This window comes from Ammospiza caudacuta, chromosome 16, assembly GCF_027887145.1.
Source record: "Ammospiza caudacuta isolate bAmmCau1 chromosome 16, bAmmCau1.pri, whole genome shotgun sequence".
Lineage (NCBI taxonomy): Eukaryota > Metazoa > Chordata > Aves > Passeriformes > Passerellidae > Ammospiza > Ammospiza caudacuta.
In genome coordinates this window covers 13,407,429-13,424,688 of record NC_080608.1, presented here as the reverse complement: position 1 = coordinate 13,424,688, position 17,260 = coordinate 13,407,429, and the positions used below count along the sequence as shown (strand labels likewise).

The window sequence follows — 17,260 nt, the reverse complement described above, 5'->3', positions numbered from 1 at the left end:
AGAGAAGCTTTGCCCAAGGACAGCTCCATCTCCATACAAAGGAGAATCCATTCATGTACCCAGCAATCCAGCATCTCCATGAAAGAGGATCCCACCCCACCTCCTCAAACACATCAGGATCATGGTAAAGCCCCACAACATCACACAGGGATGCCATAAATCCTCATGAAAACCCCAGAAACTGAAAATTGCAAGGCTCTCTCCACCTTTGGGCTGCAGGCAGAGGGCTGAGCAGGGGGCTGTAGGATACACAAGGCAGCACAGCGAAGACAACATAATTAAATCTCTTGACTGAATTACAAATCATTAGACACACAGTCTGAGGTGTTGCCTCCCTCTGGCCCAGGCTATCCTGCTTGGTTTTAATCAAGCACAGCCATTCCAATCACCCTCCAAACTCCATGCTTGCTTGGTTACACTCACTGCTGATAATTGCATCAACTCAGATTTCACCTCCAATTGAAGCTAAGAGGGTTATCTTACTGCAATCTGCCACATCTCCTCCAAATCATCTTCACAATTGTCCTTACAGGTTTAATTTTGAAATTTAAAACCACGGTTCATTTACACCAAATTCCACTCTGCAGAGTATGCAAATGTCACACTCATCATTCCACAGTTAAAAAAAAAAAAAAAACAAAAAAAAAAAAAAAAAAAAAAAAACCCAAAAATCTCCAAAAAATCAGCAACAGTGAGCTTGTAGAGCTCACCTGAGATTGGGAAACCAAAAGAAAAGTCCCCTTTTTGTTCAGCTCAGTGCAAGATGCTCTGCAGTGGCAGAGGATTTCTGAGCACTCAGAAGATGCAGGAGCTCATAGCTGGTATTCCCCCGAGCTCTCAAGGTTGAGCTGGGAGTTGGGAAGTGAAATTCAATATGATTACAGTGAACTCTCATGCTTTGTCACCTGAGCACATGGTGGAGACACCTCTGTGATTCACTCTTCTCTACTGCTGGGTGGAACCTCGTGCACAAAACAAATCCCATCACTCTTCTGTTTCAGTCACAGTAAAAACCTCCTGATTGCATTTTTTGGGATGTGCTTCTTCATATTTCAGTATCTGCTGCTACAGACACATCATTTCTCAGCATCACACATACTGGTGTCACTCCTTACACTTAATTCTTCATTCTGTTTTTCACTCTACTTTTCCCCTTCACACAGCCTTGCAGCTGCCCTGCCAACATGAGCCCACCTGGAGGTAACACAGCTACAGTAAAGTGCTCCAGTCACTCCTTTAGGTGACTCTTTTTGTGCTGAATGAAGCCAAGAGAATTGCTTATTGTTATTGTGGTTGGCTTTATTTTCAGTAGGCTCGTTCTGTGAGGTCAGGAGAGCTGACACAAACTCTTTACTACTTGGAAGTGTAACCTTTCCAGTTACAGCAAAGGCATAAAAATTGCAGAGGATCCTAAGGGTCCTGCAGGAATAAACTCACTGCTTCTTTAGCAACATATAATAAAAAATAAAGGAAGACATGACCTTGGAGAATCCAAAGAAATTAATTTCCTGTAGTTTAAGTGAAAGCTGGCTTATCAGACATTTGAGTGTTGCTTATTAGCTGTGAGTTCTCACTATTTTATTCTGCCACTAGCTTCATCATCTGCCAATGTGCAAACCAGATAGCTTGGTAGCTAAGACTTGGTAAAACAATCACTCATTCACATCACTGAAGCTACAAGCTTTCAAAAGCAGTCATAAAGAAAAACAAAATAAAAAAGGCTGTGTGATTTAGTGTAGAGGCTGAATACATATCACAAATAATCTGCTTTAAAGAAAGTGCTCAGTATTCAGCAGTATACTCACCTCTGAGTTACCAGGCAGGTAAAACACCAATCTCCCCACACACCTTTTCTCTTACTTTCCCATCCACAAAACTCTACCCTTTCCTCATTTTTGTGGTTTTTCCAATTTCATACTTGTTTCCCCACATATTTAGCCCTGAAAAAACTCACCTCTTCTCTCAGTTTTTTCCAGACTCCTTAAAAGCTACCTTATCCAGCCCTGAAAACTCTGTGTTCTGTCCATGCATTCACACGGAGGGCGAGTCAAAGAAGTCAAATGAGCACCAGGAAAGGAGAAGCACCCAGAGCCCCCTGTGCCGGCTCCCTCCGGCACAGCCGTGCCCTGCAGACTGCAGAGTCACTCTGCAGGAGCTGCACTGGCCGTGCTCAGCTGGAAAAACGTGCTCAGCACTGTGCCCAGGACAGGCTCTGCTGCCTCCCCCGAGCTGTGCCCCTGTATCTGAGCCAGGCAGAGTGAGCACCCCCCGTCCCACCCGCTGGACCCCACCTCGGGCTCACACAGGCCCTTCTGGCCAGCAGGAAGGACACACAGCACGTTTCTGTCCCCTGTCCCAATCGTGCTTTAACTCTGTGCCAAGGACATGTGAGGTTCAGCAGCCCCAGCCAAGCCCCCATTTCTCCTGGTTCCCCCCGGCTGCCACGGTCACCAAGGGATCACTGACAGAGATGAAACGAGTGACACTGAGCAGCACCAGAGATGCTTCTCCTCCATCATCTTCCTCGTGGGGCAGGGATGCCTCTCCTGGGCCCCATCAGCAGCCAGGGCTGCTTTGGGGAGCAATTGGGAGTGGAGAGCAGCACCTGCTAGAGCAGCAGGTTACAGACCTGCTCCCAGCCACTTCAAGGGGTGTCCAGCAGGAAGCAAATGTGCTTCCCCAGGAGCACAGGGCAGGGCACGCTGTGCCCACCAGCACACTGCAATGCTTCTCTAGTTCCTCCACTGTACTCTGGAGGAACCAGAGAAACATCTTCTAGATCAAGAGAGCAAAGGGCATTTGTGTCACCTCGGAGTGCCACCACAATCAGACTGAGCGGCATCACACCAACAACCATCCCTGTTGACCACTTCTAAAGGAAATTAAGGTTTCCACCTGGCCTGCTGTGACAGAGTACCCAAGCCAGCCAGGGCCACCATGGTCACCTCCAACACACCATCAGTCTGCAGCAGAGAACTCTACCAAACCTTACATAGGAACAAAGGACTCTAAACCCACAAAGTAAAAATAAAATCACAACCACTGTAGAGCACTGAACCCAGCTGTGTGTTCCCATACAACCCTGAAACACAGGGAAGTGTCAAGGGAAGCTTCTGCTCCTAAGTCAGCTTTGCTCCAGAAGGACAGTGAAGGTAACTCACTGATAAAGCAGGTATTAGATGAGCCAGTTCCCAGCCCTTCCTCCCTTCTCCTTGCATGGCTCAGCAGAACATCCCCCAGCAGCACACGGAGCTTTAATGCTGCAGGAAGAGCTCTTGATCCTGGCAATACACACAGCGAGTGTCAGACCAAAGCTGGGCCAAATGACCTGCTAAGGATGGCTCCAGCAGCTCATCAGCACCATCAGCCTGGTGCAACCCTGAAACCAGCAGAGCCACAACACATCACACACCAGTTTAATCAGGAAAGGCAATCCACCCACAAAGCCCCCCAGACTTCAGCAGAAATGTGTGCTCTGATAGAGGAAAGTTCAATTAAGAGGATCTTCTGGGAACCTCCAATTACAGGATGAGCCTCCCTTTAGAAACATGTTGACACTTGACCACAGTTTCCACAGCCTTTCCCAAAAACAAAAGTTTATCTTGCACAGCATTAGAATTGCTGTCAGCAAACCTATTTCCACCAAATGCCTTGTGCCAGTTTTTGCTCCACAGCTGTGTGACATTCACGTGCACACCCACTTCTCTGTTTGCCAAGCAATCCAGGCCGACCCTGACCCAAAATTTTCCCCACAAAGAAATCTGGTAATTGATTTATCCAAGGCCAAACTCAGTTGCCATTTGTTCTGGTCATCCATTAGCATTACCTAAATACACAAGTAGCTTTAAGTTCTCCCAGCACTGCATTAACTTCTTTGAAGTCCTTCTTTTCCCTTTCCTCTGACCTCAAGTCATGCAGCTGCATCATTTGATACAAGATATTCAGATGAACCAGTTATTTCAATGCAAGGAGGTAAATCTCCCAATTCAGACCTCACTAACAAGGATCTGGACCTGCAGAATGAGTGGAACCAAAGCCCTGTTTCAAGTGAGAAAAAGAACAAACGCAGAGCTGGCCATGCTAGGGACCACCCAGAGCTTTAGCCAACCCCAGGAGACAACTTCTTGGCCATGAAAGCTCCACCTAGACAGCACTATCACCAAGGGAGAGCTCTGCAGGTATCACCAAGGTTGCATCACCTCCTTCCCCAAGCTCCCTGTGTACACAGCAAGCCAGGGATTTGTCAGAGCCAGCAGTGTGGAGACTCAGGCCCTTGGTAGGAAGTCAGCAAAGGCTTCAATGCTAAGATGACCAAAGGATAAGTAACACATTAAAGACCATAATGCAAATGTGTATCGCGGTTGGGAATGAACAAAGCTCCTCTGACCCAAGGGTAAGAGCACCTGTAATAACTGTAGGGGTTAAAACACTCAGCCTGGTCTAAACAGCAAGCACAGCTTTCTACTAAAATGCCCATACCTTATTTTGCCAAATAAGAACAAACACAGAAATGGTGCTGGAGATTCATTAGTCTCAAGTATGTAAAGAGCAACCTAACTCTATCCAAGTCTGCATTTGGCATTGCCCTGAAGATAATTTCACACTGTTCGAGCACAGTAAAAAGATCTGGTGTCATAATTTGGAAGGGAGAGCAGAGCATTGCAGCCCCAGTGCCCCCATTTCCAGTCCTGCTTTCTGGACTCGATTTGTCTCCCCGTCTAAACAAAGTCCTTCTGCTGCCCCAATATGTGGTGGAAATCTCCATGGCACAACAAGCAATATAAAGTTTAAAAGAAGACCTGTGAGGGTAAGGAGATGGCTGGAGAGAATCCTTCAGCAATGCCTTGGACCTGGAAATCTGGAGCTGGAGGTTGCAGCAGAAGCAGGCACTGAAGCCCAGCAACCAGGGCCCGTGAGTCAGCTCCCAGGAGCTGCGCTGCATTCCCCAGCCCTCTCTGCCCGAAACAAACAGTGCAGAAGAGGGCAAAGGTCCAGCACAAAGCTGAAGGGCAAAGGTATGTGGGGGAGGGAAAACACTAAGCCTCACTTTTTTTTTGAGCAACAAGTTCCAGTTACCCTCATCCTCCCCAACAAGATGGGATGAGTTACTCGAACGTGAGTTGTGGGACTGGAACAAAACAGGAGTTTGGAGAGGAAACTTGGGGAGGTGGTGGAGGCCTCCTGCTGCGATAGCAGCTCTGTTGCAACAGCCAGAAGAGCTCCACAACTACGTGCCACGACAGAGTGAGAATTGCCCAACACTCTGGAAATAGGTGTGTGCAGGACTACCAAGCTGGATACCTGAGCAAGCAATGTGTCTACTCTGAACACGAAGAAATGCCAATGGTAAAACAAGCTTCCCATCCATCTTATCTCCTGTACTGGAGGCTGATTTCAAGGAAAGCCCTATGGGGAGTTAGTCAGCAAGGGGTGAGATGCTAATGAACCTCCCCTGCCTTCTCCTCAGCACTGGTAGCCAAGTCAGACTCCGCTCGGTCATAAAGCAACACGCGCTCTCAACAACAGTCAGCTCACCCCTGGCGCTTGCTGCTAGCAACTAAGGTGTGCCTTCTGGAAAGTACTGCCTATCCACCCAGCACGTTTGCCAAACAGCATGCAGGAAACTACTCAAGAAATCAAAGCACCTCCTGCATCTCCTCTAGGAAATACACCGCTTTCCCTGGCCAAGCACTTAGAAGGAGAATTTTAAAAGTTAGCCCAGGCAAAGCTGAGCGATTGCAGTGCCAGTCATTAAAACCTGCATGTTCTTACTTCCAAGATGTAAATGGCCTTAAAAATAAAGAAGTGCCAAGTGCCTTGATGCAACATTTCTTGAAATACATCCAGCAGGTTTTCAAAACGGGGTGCTGTTAACACCTGTCCTCACCAAGGCTTGCATCAGCATCAGCCCTGGTGCAGGACACAGCGGAGGAGTACAACATGTTCCAGAAGGTCGAGCTGTTTTGACTGCAAGCCACACTGCTCATCTACAGAAGAACTGAAGAAAACACTTTGAATTTGGTTTATAGCGAGTAGTGCAAAGCTGGTTTTGCCAGAAAACGTTTCCTTCACTACCGCAGACACACATACACTACCATCATGTGTCAGTCAGGCTGCTCGCTGCATTTATTTACTTGATAAGAAGAGAACATGTAATAACGAGGGCATGGTCACACAGACCTTGCTACTAGATCATTAGAGAGTAAAAAGGAGGCATCATTACAGCTCTGCAGCGTCCCTCACAAGCAGTCAGCAGTGTCAAGTACAAGCCCTGCCACATGGGACAGGACCATGTGTACCTCAGGACTCCAAGGATCCCCCATCTCCTCTGACAGAAACTCACACAAATAAAAAGATAACGTGCATCTTGTCAAGAGACCATGAAAATTTTCTGGTGTGCTACTCCAGAAGAGCCTCAGCCTCCTCCACTCAGCATCAGGTGTCTAACTCGACCTAATGGTTGCCCCACTTACTGCCAAGCCATTGTGCCTTCGGGAGGTTAAGAAGCAAGGAGAGGCTTCACTTCAAGAGCCCTCCTTCCTGAAAAAGCAGAAAGCTTTGCTCGAACATCCTATTATATTACAGGCTTCACTGCCAATTTTGAGCATAAAAATGCTGCAGCAGGTAGGCAAGACACAAGCTTCTAAAGGTAAATTGTAATCCATGAAAAAACGACCCTATTCTTCAGTCCCTGTGTCAGGCCCCAAATGGACTCAATTTGCCCAGCTGTGGCATGTCAAACAGTTCAAAACAAGCTGCTGTTTTGACCACCTGGAGGTGGATTTGTTATGCTCTTCCCTATTCGTATTCCAACATGGACAGCAGAAACTTAAGATCTTGCAGGTGGCTGTTTTCCCTGAGCTCAACACTTTTATAAGCACCAATTCCAACGCAGGCCATTACAGAATGCGTGGACACCTAAGGAGAAGGTCTTGTCCATTAAATCTACTCTATGGGTCTATAATTAATATAATCATTATAACAAAATAAGGGCTTTCAAAGCCTGTAAAACAAGTCATAGAGGAATCCCTTTATCTTTACAGAGCTGTATGCACTACACTCTCTGGTCTCCTCACTACCTCTGGTGGATCAGGGCTGGAAACATTTAGCATCTCCAGCACACAAGCACTGCACTGGGAACACAGCTGGATTATGAGCAAAGGCCTTGTAAGCTCTGCTGAGAAACCAAAGACTTCCAGTAGTGACTTTTCAGAGTCCAGAAGCTCTCAATCCACTTCAAGTGTAGAAAAAGAGTCGCTTTTCTTGGGTGATCCTCCTGGAGGTCACCACACCATGACAACTCACCTCACCAGCTGATTCTTTCACACAAATTCACGCTCCAGATCTTTTTTGGTAAGTGCCTGCCAAAACAAATCCTCCACCCAATGAAATGAAGACACAAGATAAGGCTGCAAACTCTACAAGAAGGTACCTGGGTGCAGGGCTGCCAGGCAAGGTCAGCTGCCAGCCTGCCTCTCGTGGGAGCTCAGCAGCCGTGTTTATTTTACACGTTTTCTCTTCTGCTAATGAACACGCAGCAAAGGAAACAATGGCCCAAGAGAGGCGAGCCAGGCAGCAGCACTCGGGGCACTGCTGGAACCAGTCGCTGCTGCCAAGCGTCCCAGAACACACCACCAACAAATTCCATTTTCTAAACACCTTTGGGAATACAGAGACAACTGTGCTGGGCCCAAGGACAATTCTGAGTGTTGCAGCATTACTGCCTTACCCTACAACAGCGTGGACACGCTAATTACACACCCTCACTCTGTCCCTCAAATAATCACCCCAGGAGTTCCAAGGCCCCCCTGCTTGTGCTGGGCAGCTGCCTTGTGGCTGCTGACTCTGACAAAGCACACACCTTTGCAACCGATGAGGCTGGTAATGAATCCGGACACTCCTTACACAGGAGACTCAAACAGGAATACTCAACCTTGCAGTTTTGCATTTTTTGGTATTTTTTTGGTTTGTTTTTTTTTTTTTTTTTCCTCGGGATCGTTATCTCAGAAGACATCACAATAGAGTGCAACCTTCACACAAAGGAGCGATGTGACCAGTTTCGTGTCATAACGCACGAGGCAAATGCAGATAGCAACGCTGTCCTGGATTTCCTTAAGCTTTGCTTATGTCCATGACTACAATGACAAACCACCAAACAATCCGAACACGGACTTCTAGCTGGCAGGATTAACTTGTCCTCTATACTTCCCATTAAGATGACAGCTTTCCAGGTGGAAATTGCATAGCTGTCCATCTCCCAGAGATCAATAACTCTGATGAATCACCATGCTAGGTGGTAACAGTTCTTACAAAACACGGGCACGTACAGTAATTGGGGATCTGATGGCACATCTGGCAGCGCGATTTCAGAACTAACAGAGACAGGTAGAAAAAGATTAAGTCCTTCCCAAACAAGACGCTTAGTGAAAACTTCTGTGCTTTTCCCCTACTCCCGATTCACTCGAAGCAGGTACGAGAGGAGCGCAACACCTATCCCGACAGGCGAGGAAATGGTGCTCTGCAGCTTCAGCCTTTGCTGACGACAGCAGCGGGTTACAAGCGCGATTTGGACAGCGCAGCCCCTCCGCTTCCCTTTTCGGGGACCCCCGTTCCCCAGGCGTGCCCCCAGCCCGGGCCAGCGACCGCGCCGGGCAGAGCCGCGCTGGCCTCGGCCCCCGGCCCCGCGGCCGCCATGAGTCGGCAGAGAAAGGCGGCGCGGCCTGCGCGGGGGAGCCGCGGCCGCGCACACGTGGGCAGCGCAGGCCGCGGCCCGGGGAAGGGCCCCCGCGGGGGCGGCGGGGCCGCGCTCCCGGGGGAGCCGCACGCCGGGAACCGACCACGTTGCCGGCGCTGCTGCGGCGGAATGCCGGGAGCGGGAAGGGAGGGGGGGCCGCGTGTCCGCCGCCGGGCCCGCCCGCCGCCGCCGGGCCCCCGGCGCCCTCCGCTCGCCGCCGCATGGCCGGGCCGGGCCGCGCTGCCCTCCCCGCCTCGTGGCCGCGGCCGGCGCCGCCGCTGCCCCCGCTCCCGCCGCGCCCCCCGCCCCGCCGCGGCCCCGCAGGCCGCGGGCGCGGCCCCACGCCGCGTGTGCCGCATGGCGCGGCCGCCCGGGGCGCGGTCGGCGGCGCAGCCGGCCCCCCCCGCCCCGCTCCCAGCGACCCCCGAGCACCCACCGGGAGGCGACTGCCCGTTCACGGCCGGCGCGTTCTTCGTCCAGGGGTTCACCTTGGGCGGCGGGGCCTCGATAAACTCCCGGCGCCCCGCGCCGCCCGCCTCGCCGCCGTCCTCCGCCTCGCCGCCCGCCCTCAGCAGGCTCTCCTTCTCCTGGTTGTTGCTCTCCTCCTTCTGCTGCTTGGCGCTGGGCGGCCTGGGCGCCGCCGGCCCGCCGTCGGGGCCCATGGGCGGCTCGCCCTTCTCCCGGCCACCGTCCTGCGGCGGCTTCAGCACCAGGGCGCGCTCCTCGGCGGGCAGCAGCGGGGCCGTGCCGGGCAGCAGCGCCTCCACCTGCGTCGCCATCTGCGCGCGCCCGAGCCCCGCCGGGAACCCCCCGACCCCGGTGCCGCCGCAATATGGAGCCGCGCGGGGACCACGCGACTGCCGCGGGGGCGCGCACCGCCCGCCCGTGCGCGCCGCCGGCGAGGGGAGGGGCGGTGCGGGGCGCGCCCCCGCGGGGCGGCCGGCGGCGCGCACGGGCCTGATGCAACGCCCGGCTGAGCCGGGGGGGCGGGAACGGGGGGGTTTAAAGGGCACCGGCCCCTTCCCGGCATCCCGGCCTCGGGAGGGGACAGGCCGGCTCGGGCCGGGGATGCCGCTCCCGGCTCGGGGAGCCCGGGAACGAACGCGCCGGTGTAGCCCCGGAGTGCCCGAGCCGGCTGTGACTGAGTCTCCCCGGCCGGCAGGGATTGGGATGTGCTCGGTCACCCACGCCTGGGGATAATGGGATAACGCGGTTGGAAAGTGCAGAAAGGGACTCGGTGTGCGGGTCCTGGGAATCACGGAGCCACAGAAACGCTCAGGTTGGGCCATCTGGTCCCAGCTCTCTGTGTAAACAAGGTTGTCCCAGAGCACATGGCACAGCATTGCATCCAGACGGTTCTTGAATATCTCCGGTGAGGGAGACCCCGCAGCCTCCCTACTCTCTGTTCCAGTGTGTTGTTCTTCCTTATATTCAGGTGGAACTTCCTGTGCATCACTTTTTGCCCGTTGCCTGTGTCCTATTGCTCAACACCACCAAAAGCCCTGCTCCATGTGCTTGGCTCCCCCCTTTAGGTATGTATCCACATTGGTGAGAGACCACCTCTCATCTCCTGTGCCCAGCAAAACCTTTGTTGAGTAGGCTAAAATATTTAATTGATCTCTAGCTGATAGAATGTCACTTGCTCATCATTAATATTCCTGGTATTTGTCCTCACTTCTTGCAGCCAGCAAGACAGCGACTGCAGACCGTGTGTGTATGTGCACATGAATTATACACATTTAAAAGGCAACTAGCATTGCTGATACCATTTAGCACAACCTGCCTAATTCACAACAACCTTTACTTGATGCCTTTTTTTATTCAGTGCAAGCCTGTCCCAGCCTCTTCCCTCATCACAGCGAGCACACCCACCCTGCTTCTGCCGGGAAAGGTTCATCTGGAAGTCCCGGCATGTCCTGCAGCCCCAGGGACACATCTATGCAATCCCTGCAGGAGACCCGTCAGCATGACAAGGCACTGAAGATGTAGCTGCCAGCTGCTGATGCGTGGAGAAGGATGAAAAGCTGATTTCACTGTTGGAAGGAAAGAAGAAAGCGAGAAACAAACATGAGCTCAGCACAACATTTGGAAGGGCAACAGCATCAGGAAAGATCCATAGAGGGAGTCCCAGGCTGTCAGGAATGCTCCACTGAGACCATCTCAGCTCTCTGTGTGCCTCTTGGCTGAGAGAGTACCCTCCTGTGCCACAGCCTCAGGGATCACCAGCACTTATCCCAAATCATTCAAGAATTTGGCCAGTAAAATTCCATAAGGAAGTTTAAATATAACTCCAAAAGGAGGTCTGCTGGCCTGGCTGGCTCTATACTGAGCTGCAATAACCCAAGCCACATCCTGTGCCCAGTCCTGTGCCATGTCAGTCCCTGACATGCTCATGAGTGTGACCTGTGAGCTGCACAGCTCCCAGCCAGTCTCCCACCTTCACCCTCTCCAGGAGCTCCTGGCATGGGGAGCCCAGCTGGGTGAGGAAGGTGGCTGCGGCCAGGGGACCTGCAGGTGTCCCTCACCTGTCCCCCAGGCAGGTGCAGGGTTCCAGCTCGGTCCCTTTGGGGCTCTGCTCTGCTGCCACGTGAGCAGGAACGAGCCCGTGGTGGCCAAGAGCCAAACTGGCTCCAGAGCTGCCAGGCAGGAGGGAGCTGGGCAAGTCTCACCTTCATGCAGTGCCCAGCCAGGCCAAACCCCAGCAGGTTTTCAGAGCTAGAAAATAAATGCACAAGCAAGGGGGGAGAGAGGGAAGTGTCCGTGCAAGCTTCTTGCATCAGCTGTAGGGAACATCACCTTGGCAGGTCAGCTCTCAAACACCCATCCCTCATGGGAATGGAAGCTGGGGTGCAGCACCTCCATGCTGGCCATGTCCAGCAAGCTCCATGTGCTCCACTCCTCCCTTGGTGTCCTCACTTCTGTTGGACCTGTCTTCCCCTGCTCTGTCCAGCATCCAGGACACTTGGATATCCTGCTCCTCCCTCCAGGGGCTTGCTGAGAAGCAGCCAAGGAGTCTCCACATTTCTGCAGCACAATTCACTGGGAAGTAATCCATCTCTTCTTTCCCCAAATTCAACAAAAGCACACGACTGGCATCCCCAATCCTGCTCCTCTGCCTCATCCTCCACCCCAGCTGTGTCCCTGTGCCTGCCCAGACCCCAGCAAGCAGCTCCCTGTGCTGGCCCTGCAGGCTCTGAGGCAGCAGTCTCCAGGGAAACTCCTCTGCTGAGCAGTGATTTGGGCAGGAGCTCCCCACCTCCCCTGCTCCCTGTACAACAGCTTATTTATTTCTCCCCGGCTGAAGCGTGGCTTGCATATTTATCACAGACAGCCGGCTGCTTTGCTGCTGGCCCGGAGCTTTAAAGATGCTTTGATGGTGGCCATTAATGTCTCTGAGCATCTCTGGGTCTTGCTTGGCTGGAATATCCCCAGCTTCATTTCTGCTGGTCTGGCAAGCTCACCTAGGGGCCCAGCCTTCCCTTTGGGAGCAGCTTTAGTTCAGTGGCCTGGAGCAAGGCCTGTGCATGGCGAGGAGCACAAAGCAGCCAATGTGACTGATCTGCTCCTTAACTTCACCATCCTGTTTGGCTGGGAGCTCAGCCCCTTTCTCAGGTTCCACTTGCCTAATTTTGTCCAGCGCTGTGGCCACGAGGTCACGGTTAAAAGTGTTTCCTCCAGTTTCACCTTTGCTCTAGTGTGGTCCTGGATGCTGATCAGTGTCTGCAGCACCCTCCTGATCACACCTCCCTTCCCTGCATCCAGGGGCTGTGCACACCTCCAGGCAGCTCTGATTTGAATGTGCTTCCCAAGGGAATTTCCCCAGCACCTCCAGACCAGTTTGCTTGCTGCCAGTGCTGGTCACGCTGTTCCCTGGTGAGATGCCCAAGCTTTACACGTGGATGACAGAATATTAAGGCTCAGGCATCTTTAACGCTGTGCAAAAGAGGATTTTTCCAGGAAAGTCCAAGCTTCCTATCCTGAGTCATATGCTTTGACTTATTTATGTGGTTGTTATTGCTCTGTGAACCCTGCCAGGCAGAAACATTGTCAGGGACAATGCACACACAAGGTTGGGCTGCCTTTCCTGCAGCAGCCCTGCAATGTTGCCCTCCAGCAAACCCAACTGCCCCGAGGGGTTTCCTGCTCCCGATGGACTTGCAAATGAAGCCTGACCATCCAACTGCTGGTGCCCGCAGGGAAAAGCTTTTCAAAGGACACCCAGAGCTCATTCCTGGAAGAGAAAGATTTGGGTGATATGCTGGGGCAGAACCATTCTCAGGACTCTGTTACAACCCTCAAATTGAAATAGGAATTTTTAATTTCAGAAAACCTGACAGTTTCCCATTGAAAAATACTCAGCTTGCCCTAAAGTTCTTCATCAGGATAATCTGACCCAACCTTTTCAGTCTGGGTGAGATTCTTTCCCACAAAACAGAGGAAGCTCAAATTCCAGTCCCAATTTGCTGTGCCACTGGTGAGTGGGGCTGAGGGCAGGCTGCCAGCAAATCCCTGTGGCCCTGCCATGGCAAGGGCCTCCAGCCAGCAGACACCTGGCACATGGTGGTCATCACAAAGGACACAAGTGCTTTTAAAATTAGACACCCAAACCTTTTATTCTACTACTCAAAATACCCACATTTCAACGTGCTTTAGCTCAGAACCAGAAGAAAGTACCCATTCCTGCAGGTTTCTGCCAGAGAGAACTCCAACATCCCCTTATTTAACCCAGATTTTAGCCTCTCCTTGCCCATGGTTTTAACCCTACAGGGATCATGCACTAGAGCACAATGCACAGCCAGAGCAGCAAGCTCAGCTTCTCCACTTCTGCTGCCAGGCCACAGGGGTGAGAACACACTGAGAGCTCCCAGATAGTCCCATAGGCTTCTCCTATCTGCAGCCATGTGATCCAGAGAGATGGAAGACACTCCCTGCCCTGAGATTAATTCACTTGGACCCTTCCAGCAAAGCATATGAAGGATCAGTGTGAGGAGCGAGCGCGTTCCCACCACTAAATAATTTCCAACCTGAGCAATAAAACAGCAGACACTAACGAGTTCCATTACATCCCCATTAAAAGGTGCTTTCCCTTAGCAGGGCTCCACAGCCCAGGGCTGGGGCTGGCTGGTTTGGCACTGTGCTCTCAGGGCACTCGTGCCATGCATGGGGTAGGAACCAGCTCCCAAATCTGCCAGCCCCTCGCTGCTCCCAGCCATGCTCTGCACACTGGGAATTGGTGCTGCAGATGTATCTTTTTCTGAGAGTGCACCCCTGGTGCTAGGAAGTTAGATTGAAATGTGAGCAAATATCCTGTAATTAAAATCTGAAGCCTGTTATGCAGCTTTGGCGTGTTTTTAATAAGTGGGTTGGAGGGGGGGATATCTAATGATGCATAACTGCTTTTATCATCACAACTTTTCCCTCCAAAAGCCACAGTTCTTGTAGGATTCCCCCAAAGCCAGTAAATAATCTTGACTGCTTGAGAAAAATTCCCCATTTCCTAGTTATTGATGGCATGGGCTTTGGAAAGCAATACCTCCTCTAGAACACAATTTCTCACCTTGTATATTTTGCTGGAGATATATTAACCTGAGGTTTCTTATGTCCTCTAAACCAGGGGGAAATGTTCCATTTCCAGGAGCTTGTGAAAACATGACATGAGGTGACCACTGAATCTGATATTTTCTCTGAAGGATATTTACCCTCCATGCCACCCCTCTGCCATCAGGAATTTCAGCAGAAATATTTCAGACATTTCACTACAAAGAGAAACGAGATATAAGAGCTCTACTATCCTTGTTCAAGATGCCTTAAGCTCCACATGCTTCAGATGAGATGTCCTGCATCCTTCCCAGGTCCCAGCCACCCACAGCAGTGCCAGACTGACTCAGCCCACCCAAGGATTCTTCTGGAGGAACAAAGCATGCTGGCAATGTGCTGTGATTCCCAGGAATTTGTGTTTCCCTGCCATCAGCTCCTTGCACCAGCACTGGCCAGGGTCATACATCTTTCTGCCTTGTGCCTGATGTGCAGGGAGGCACCAGCCAGAGGCTGCTCCACAGAGCTCAATTAATTCAAGCACTGGCAGCTTGTGCAGGTGCCCTAAAAGCTCCCAAAGACTCAAGGTGAGAATCAATAAGATTGATGGGTGGAATTGCTGGGATATTTTCCTCTAAGCACCTAAGGATAATTAACAGCCAAAATGCTTGGAGTCAACCACCAAAGTTATGAAATACTAAATCAGAGGCAGCTCCCAGCAGCTTGGCTGGCTCCCTTTGCAGGTTGTACATTCACAATGAAGCCGTCAGCCAGGCACGGCCACAAATTCTCTCTTTCCTCCTGGGATTCTGCTCATTCCAGTGGCTGGCAGTTATTTAAATATTGTTTTACCCCTTCTGCAGTCAAAGCAAAGCCCTGGGCTTTGCCATTCAAATCCTAGCCTGACCCACAGCACAAGGACATCTCTGCTGGGTGTTTCCCTGGCTGCTGGGATCTGTGTGTTGCACCAGGAGGTACAGACCCAACAGGTGCTGTTCACCTCCTTGGATAGCCAGGAAACTGAGAAATAGAGAGAAGTTGAAATAATTTGGCTCTTTTGTGTGCAAGAGTTCATAATTCTGTGCCCCAAACTTTTGAAGGCACTGGGCATCCTACACCAAAGCTTTCCTTCCCACTTTTGCAGCCACATTGACTCTGGTGCCACGCACAGCAGCCTGGACTCCAACAGGCCTCATGGGGGTACCAGAGGTGGTGGAACCAGGCAGGAACCCTTTCAAGAGCCAATCTGGAATGGTGGGCCTGAGCTGCCTGGCCAGCTGTCCCACACAGAGCTCAGGTTTGCTCCTGTGACCCACAGCAGAGGGTCAGAGCACACAGCCACTGCCTGTCCAGCCAGTCCTGGACCCCAGCCATCATCACACCATGAGTGACCAAGCACCCAGGAGGGTACAGCACATCTCTGTGTCCCAGAGCTGCACTGTGCACATAAGCAAAGGGGCTGGAGCAGGGACAGCTCCATGCCTGACTCTACTTGACCCCTAGGCATGACTGAATGATCCTCCTTTAACCCTGGGATGTGCTGTGTGGGCCTGTTGTGCTCCTGATTCTTCCTCCACTGCACACGTGTCTGCTCCCATCCCTGCTTCCATTGCAGGGAAGTTTCAGTGCTGAACAGGTTTTCCTGCCTTTTCTCCACAAGCTATGACCTGGGGAGGCTCCATCATGCCCAGATGCTCCCCCAGCAGCAGCACTCAGGGTGCATGGAGGGGACCTGGGGAGCATCTCCTCCCCTCCCTTGTGCCCTGCCTCGAGCCAAGCCCTCTGCCTGTGACTCCCACTCAGCCTCACCAGCTTTGTGTTTGCTTTCCCAAATATTTTGCTGGTGCAAAGGAAACAGCCTGCTGAGCTGTGAGCTGAGCCACCTCCACCTCCGAGCTGAAGCCCATGAAGTGAGAGTGATGAGAACTTGGAAGCAGAGCGATGCCAAAGCCTAGAGCAACATGCACCAGTGCTCCTCACCCCCTTGGTGCCACCAAGTCAAGGTGGGGACAGTCCCCAGCCAAGTCAAGGTGGGGACAGTCCCCAGCATGCTGGCATTGCCACTGCACCCACCACAGGCTCCTGATAGCACCCTGTCAGCAGCTGACCAGCGAGTCAGAGGTAAAAGGGCTTCAGCAAAGTGCAGTGCCAGCACCCAGCCGTGGCCAGGCCTGTACAAGCACGGCCCGTGGGACACAGGCAGGGGGATTAAGAGATCTGTGTCAGCAGTGGGCTGTGTACACAAACACAGCAGCTAAAAGGGCTCATGTTCATGCTTTGTCCCCAGGGAGGTCGCTGGGGATGGGAAAGGGTCGTGGAGGGCTGGACATGCAGTGTCTGTGTCAGTCCTGTCAGCCAGGGGAGGAACAGGCTGGGGATGGCAGGGTGAGATTGGCCTCAGGCAAGGGGACTGTCCCCCAGCTCCCCTCCCTGCAGAGAGCCGGGCTGGGCATGGCAGATAATGCTGCAGGGAACTCCCTGGCTCTGTGGTGGCCCTCAGGAGGGCTGGGGAACCTCACCTGGTTCTGGAGATGGGAGCAAAGGAAAGGAATTGGGTTTTAAAGGGTTTTAAAAAGTCAGCTCAGAGCTGTTGATGTAGGAAAGAGCCATCAAAGTCAGCAGCTGCAGTGGCATTCACCAGAGGGTCTCTAAGTAACCCCAGGATATTGCTTGTCTGTTTTCCCAGCTCCAGGGGACAAGCAAGACTATGGGATGCTCATGGACACATTCCTGTAAGACTTCCAGGAGGATCTTGAGTCCATAGACCATAGAAAAGCCCAGGCTTCAAGATACTGTACTTTATGACTTTATATATTTGCCCTTGCCTCTTCTGCCCCTGCACTTCCCAATGAGCAGCTGAATAAGCAACAAGGAGAAAAGAGACCCACCCCAGGGACCTGAAACATCCTCTGTCTCCAATGCTGTCAGGGGAAACCAACATGGGATGAGAAGCTCAATTGCAAATCTGTGGCCATGTTCTGCATCAATTCA

General features: G+C 52.1%; 1 protein-coding gene across 2 annotated transcripts in view; it reads right to left on the bottom strand.

Moving 5' to 3' along the window:
- The window catches only part of LARP1 (La ribonucleoprotein 1, translational regulator), a 43,734-nt gene extending 34,184 nt beyond the window's left edge, over nt 1-9,550 (bottom strand). For both annotated transcript variants that reach the window (XM_058815602.1, XM_058815603.1), the window contains exon 1: nt 9,171-9,550. In XM_058815602.1, the coding sequence (XP_058671585.1) occupies nt 9,171-9,513 (343 nt within the window). In that variant the 5' untranslated portion in view covers nt 9,514-9,550. The remainder of the gene's footprint in view (nt 1-9,170) is intronic.
- Between the last annotated feature and the right edge of the window lie 7,710 nt (nt 9,551-17,260).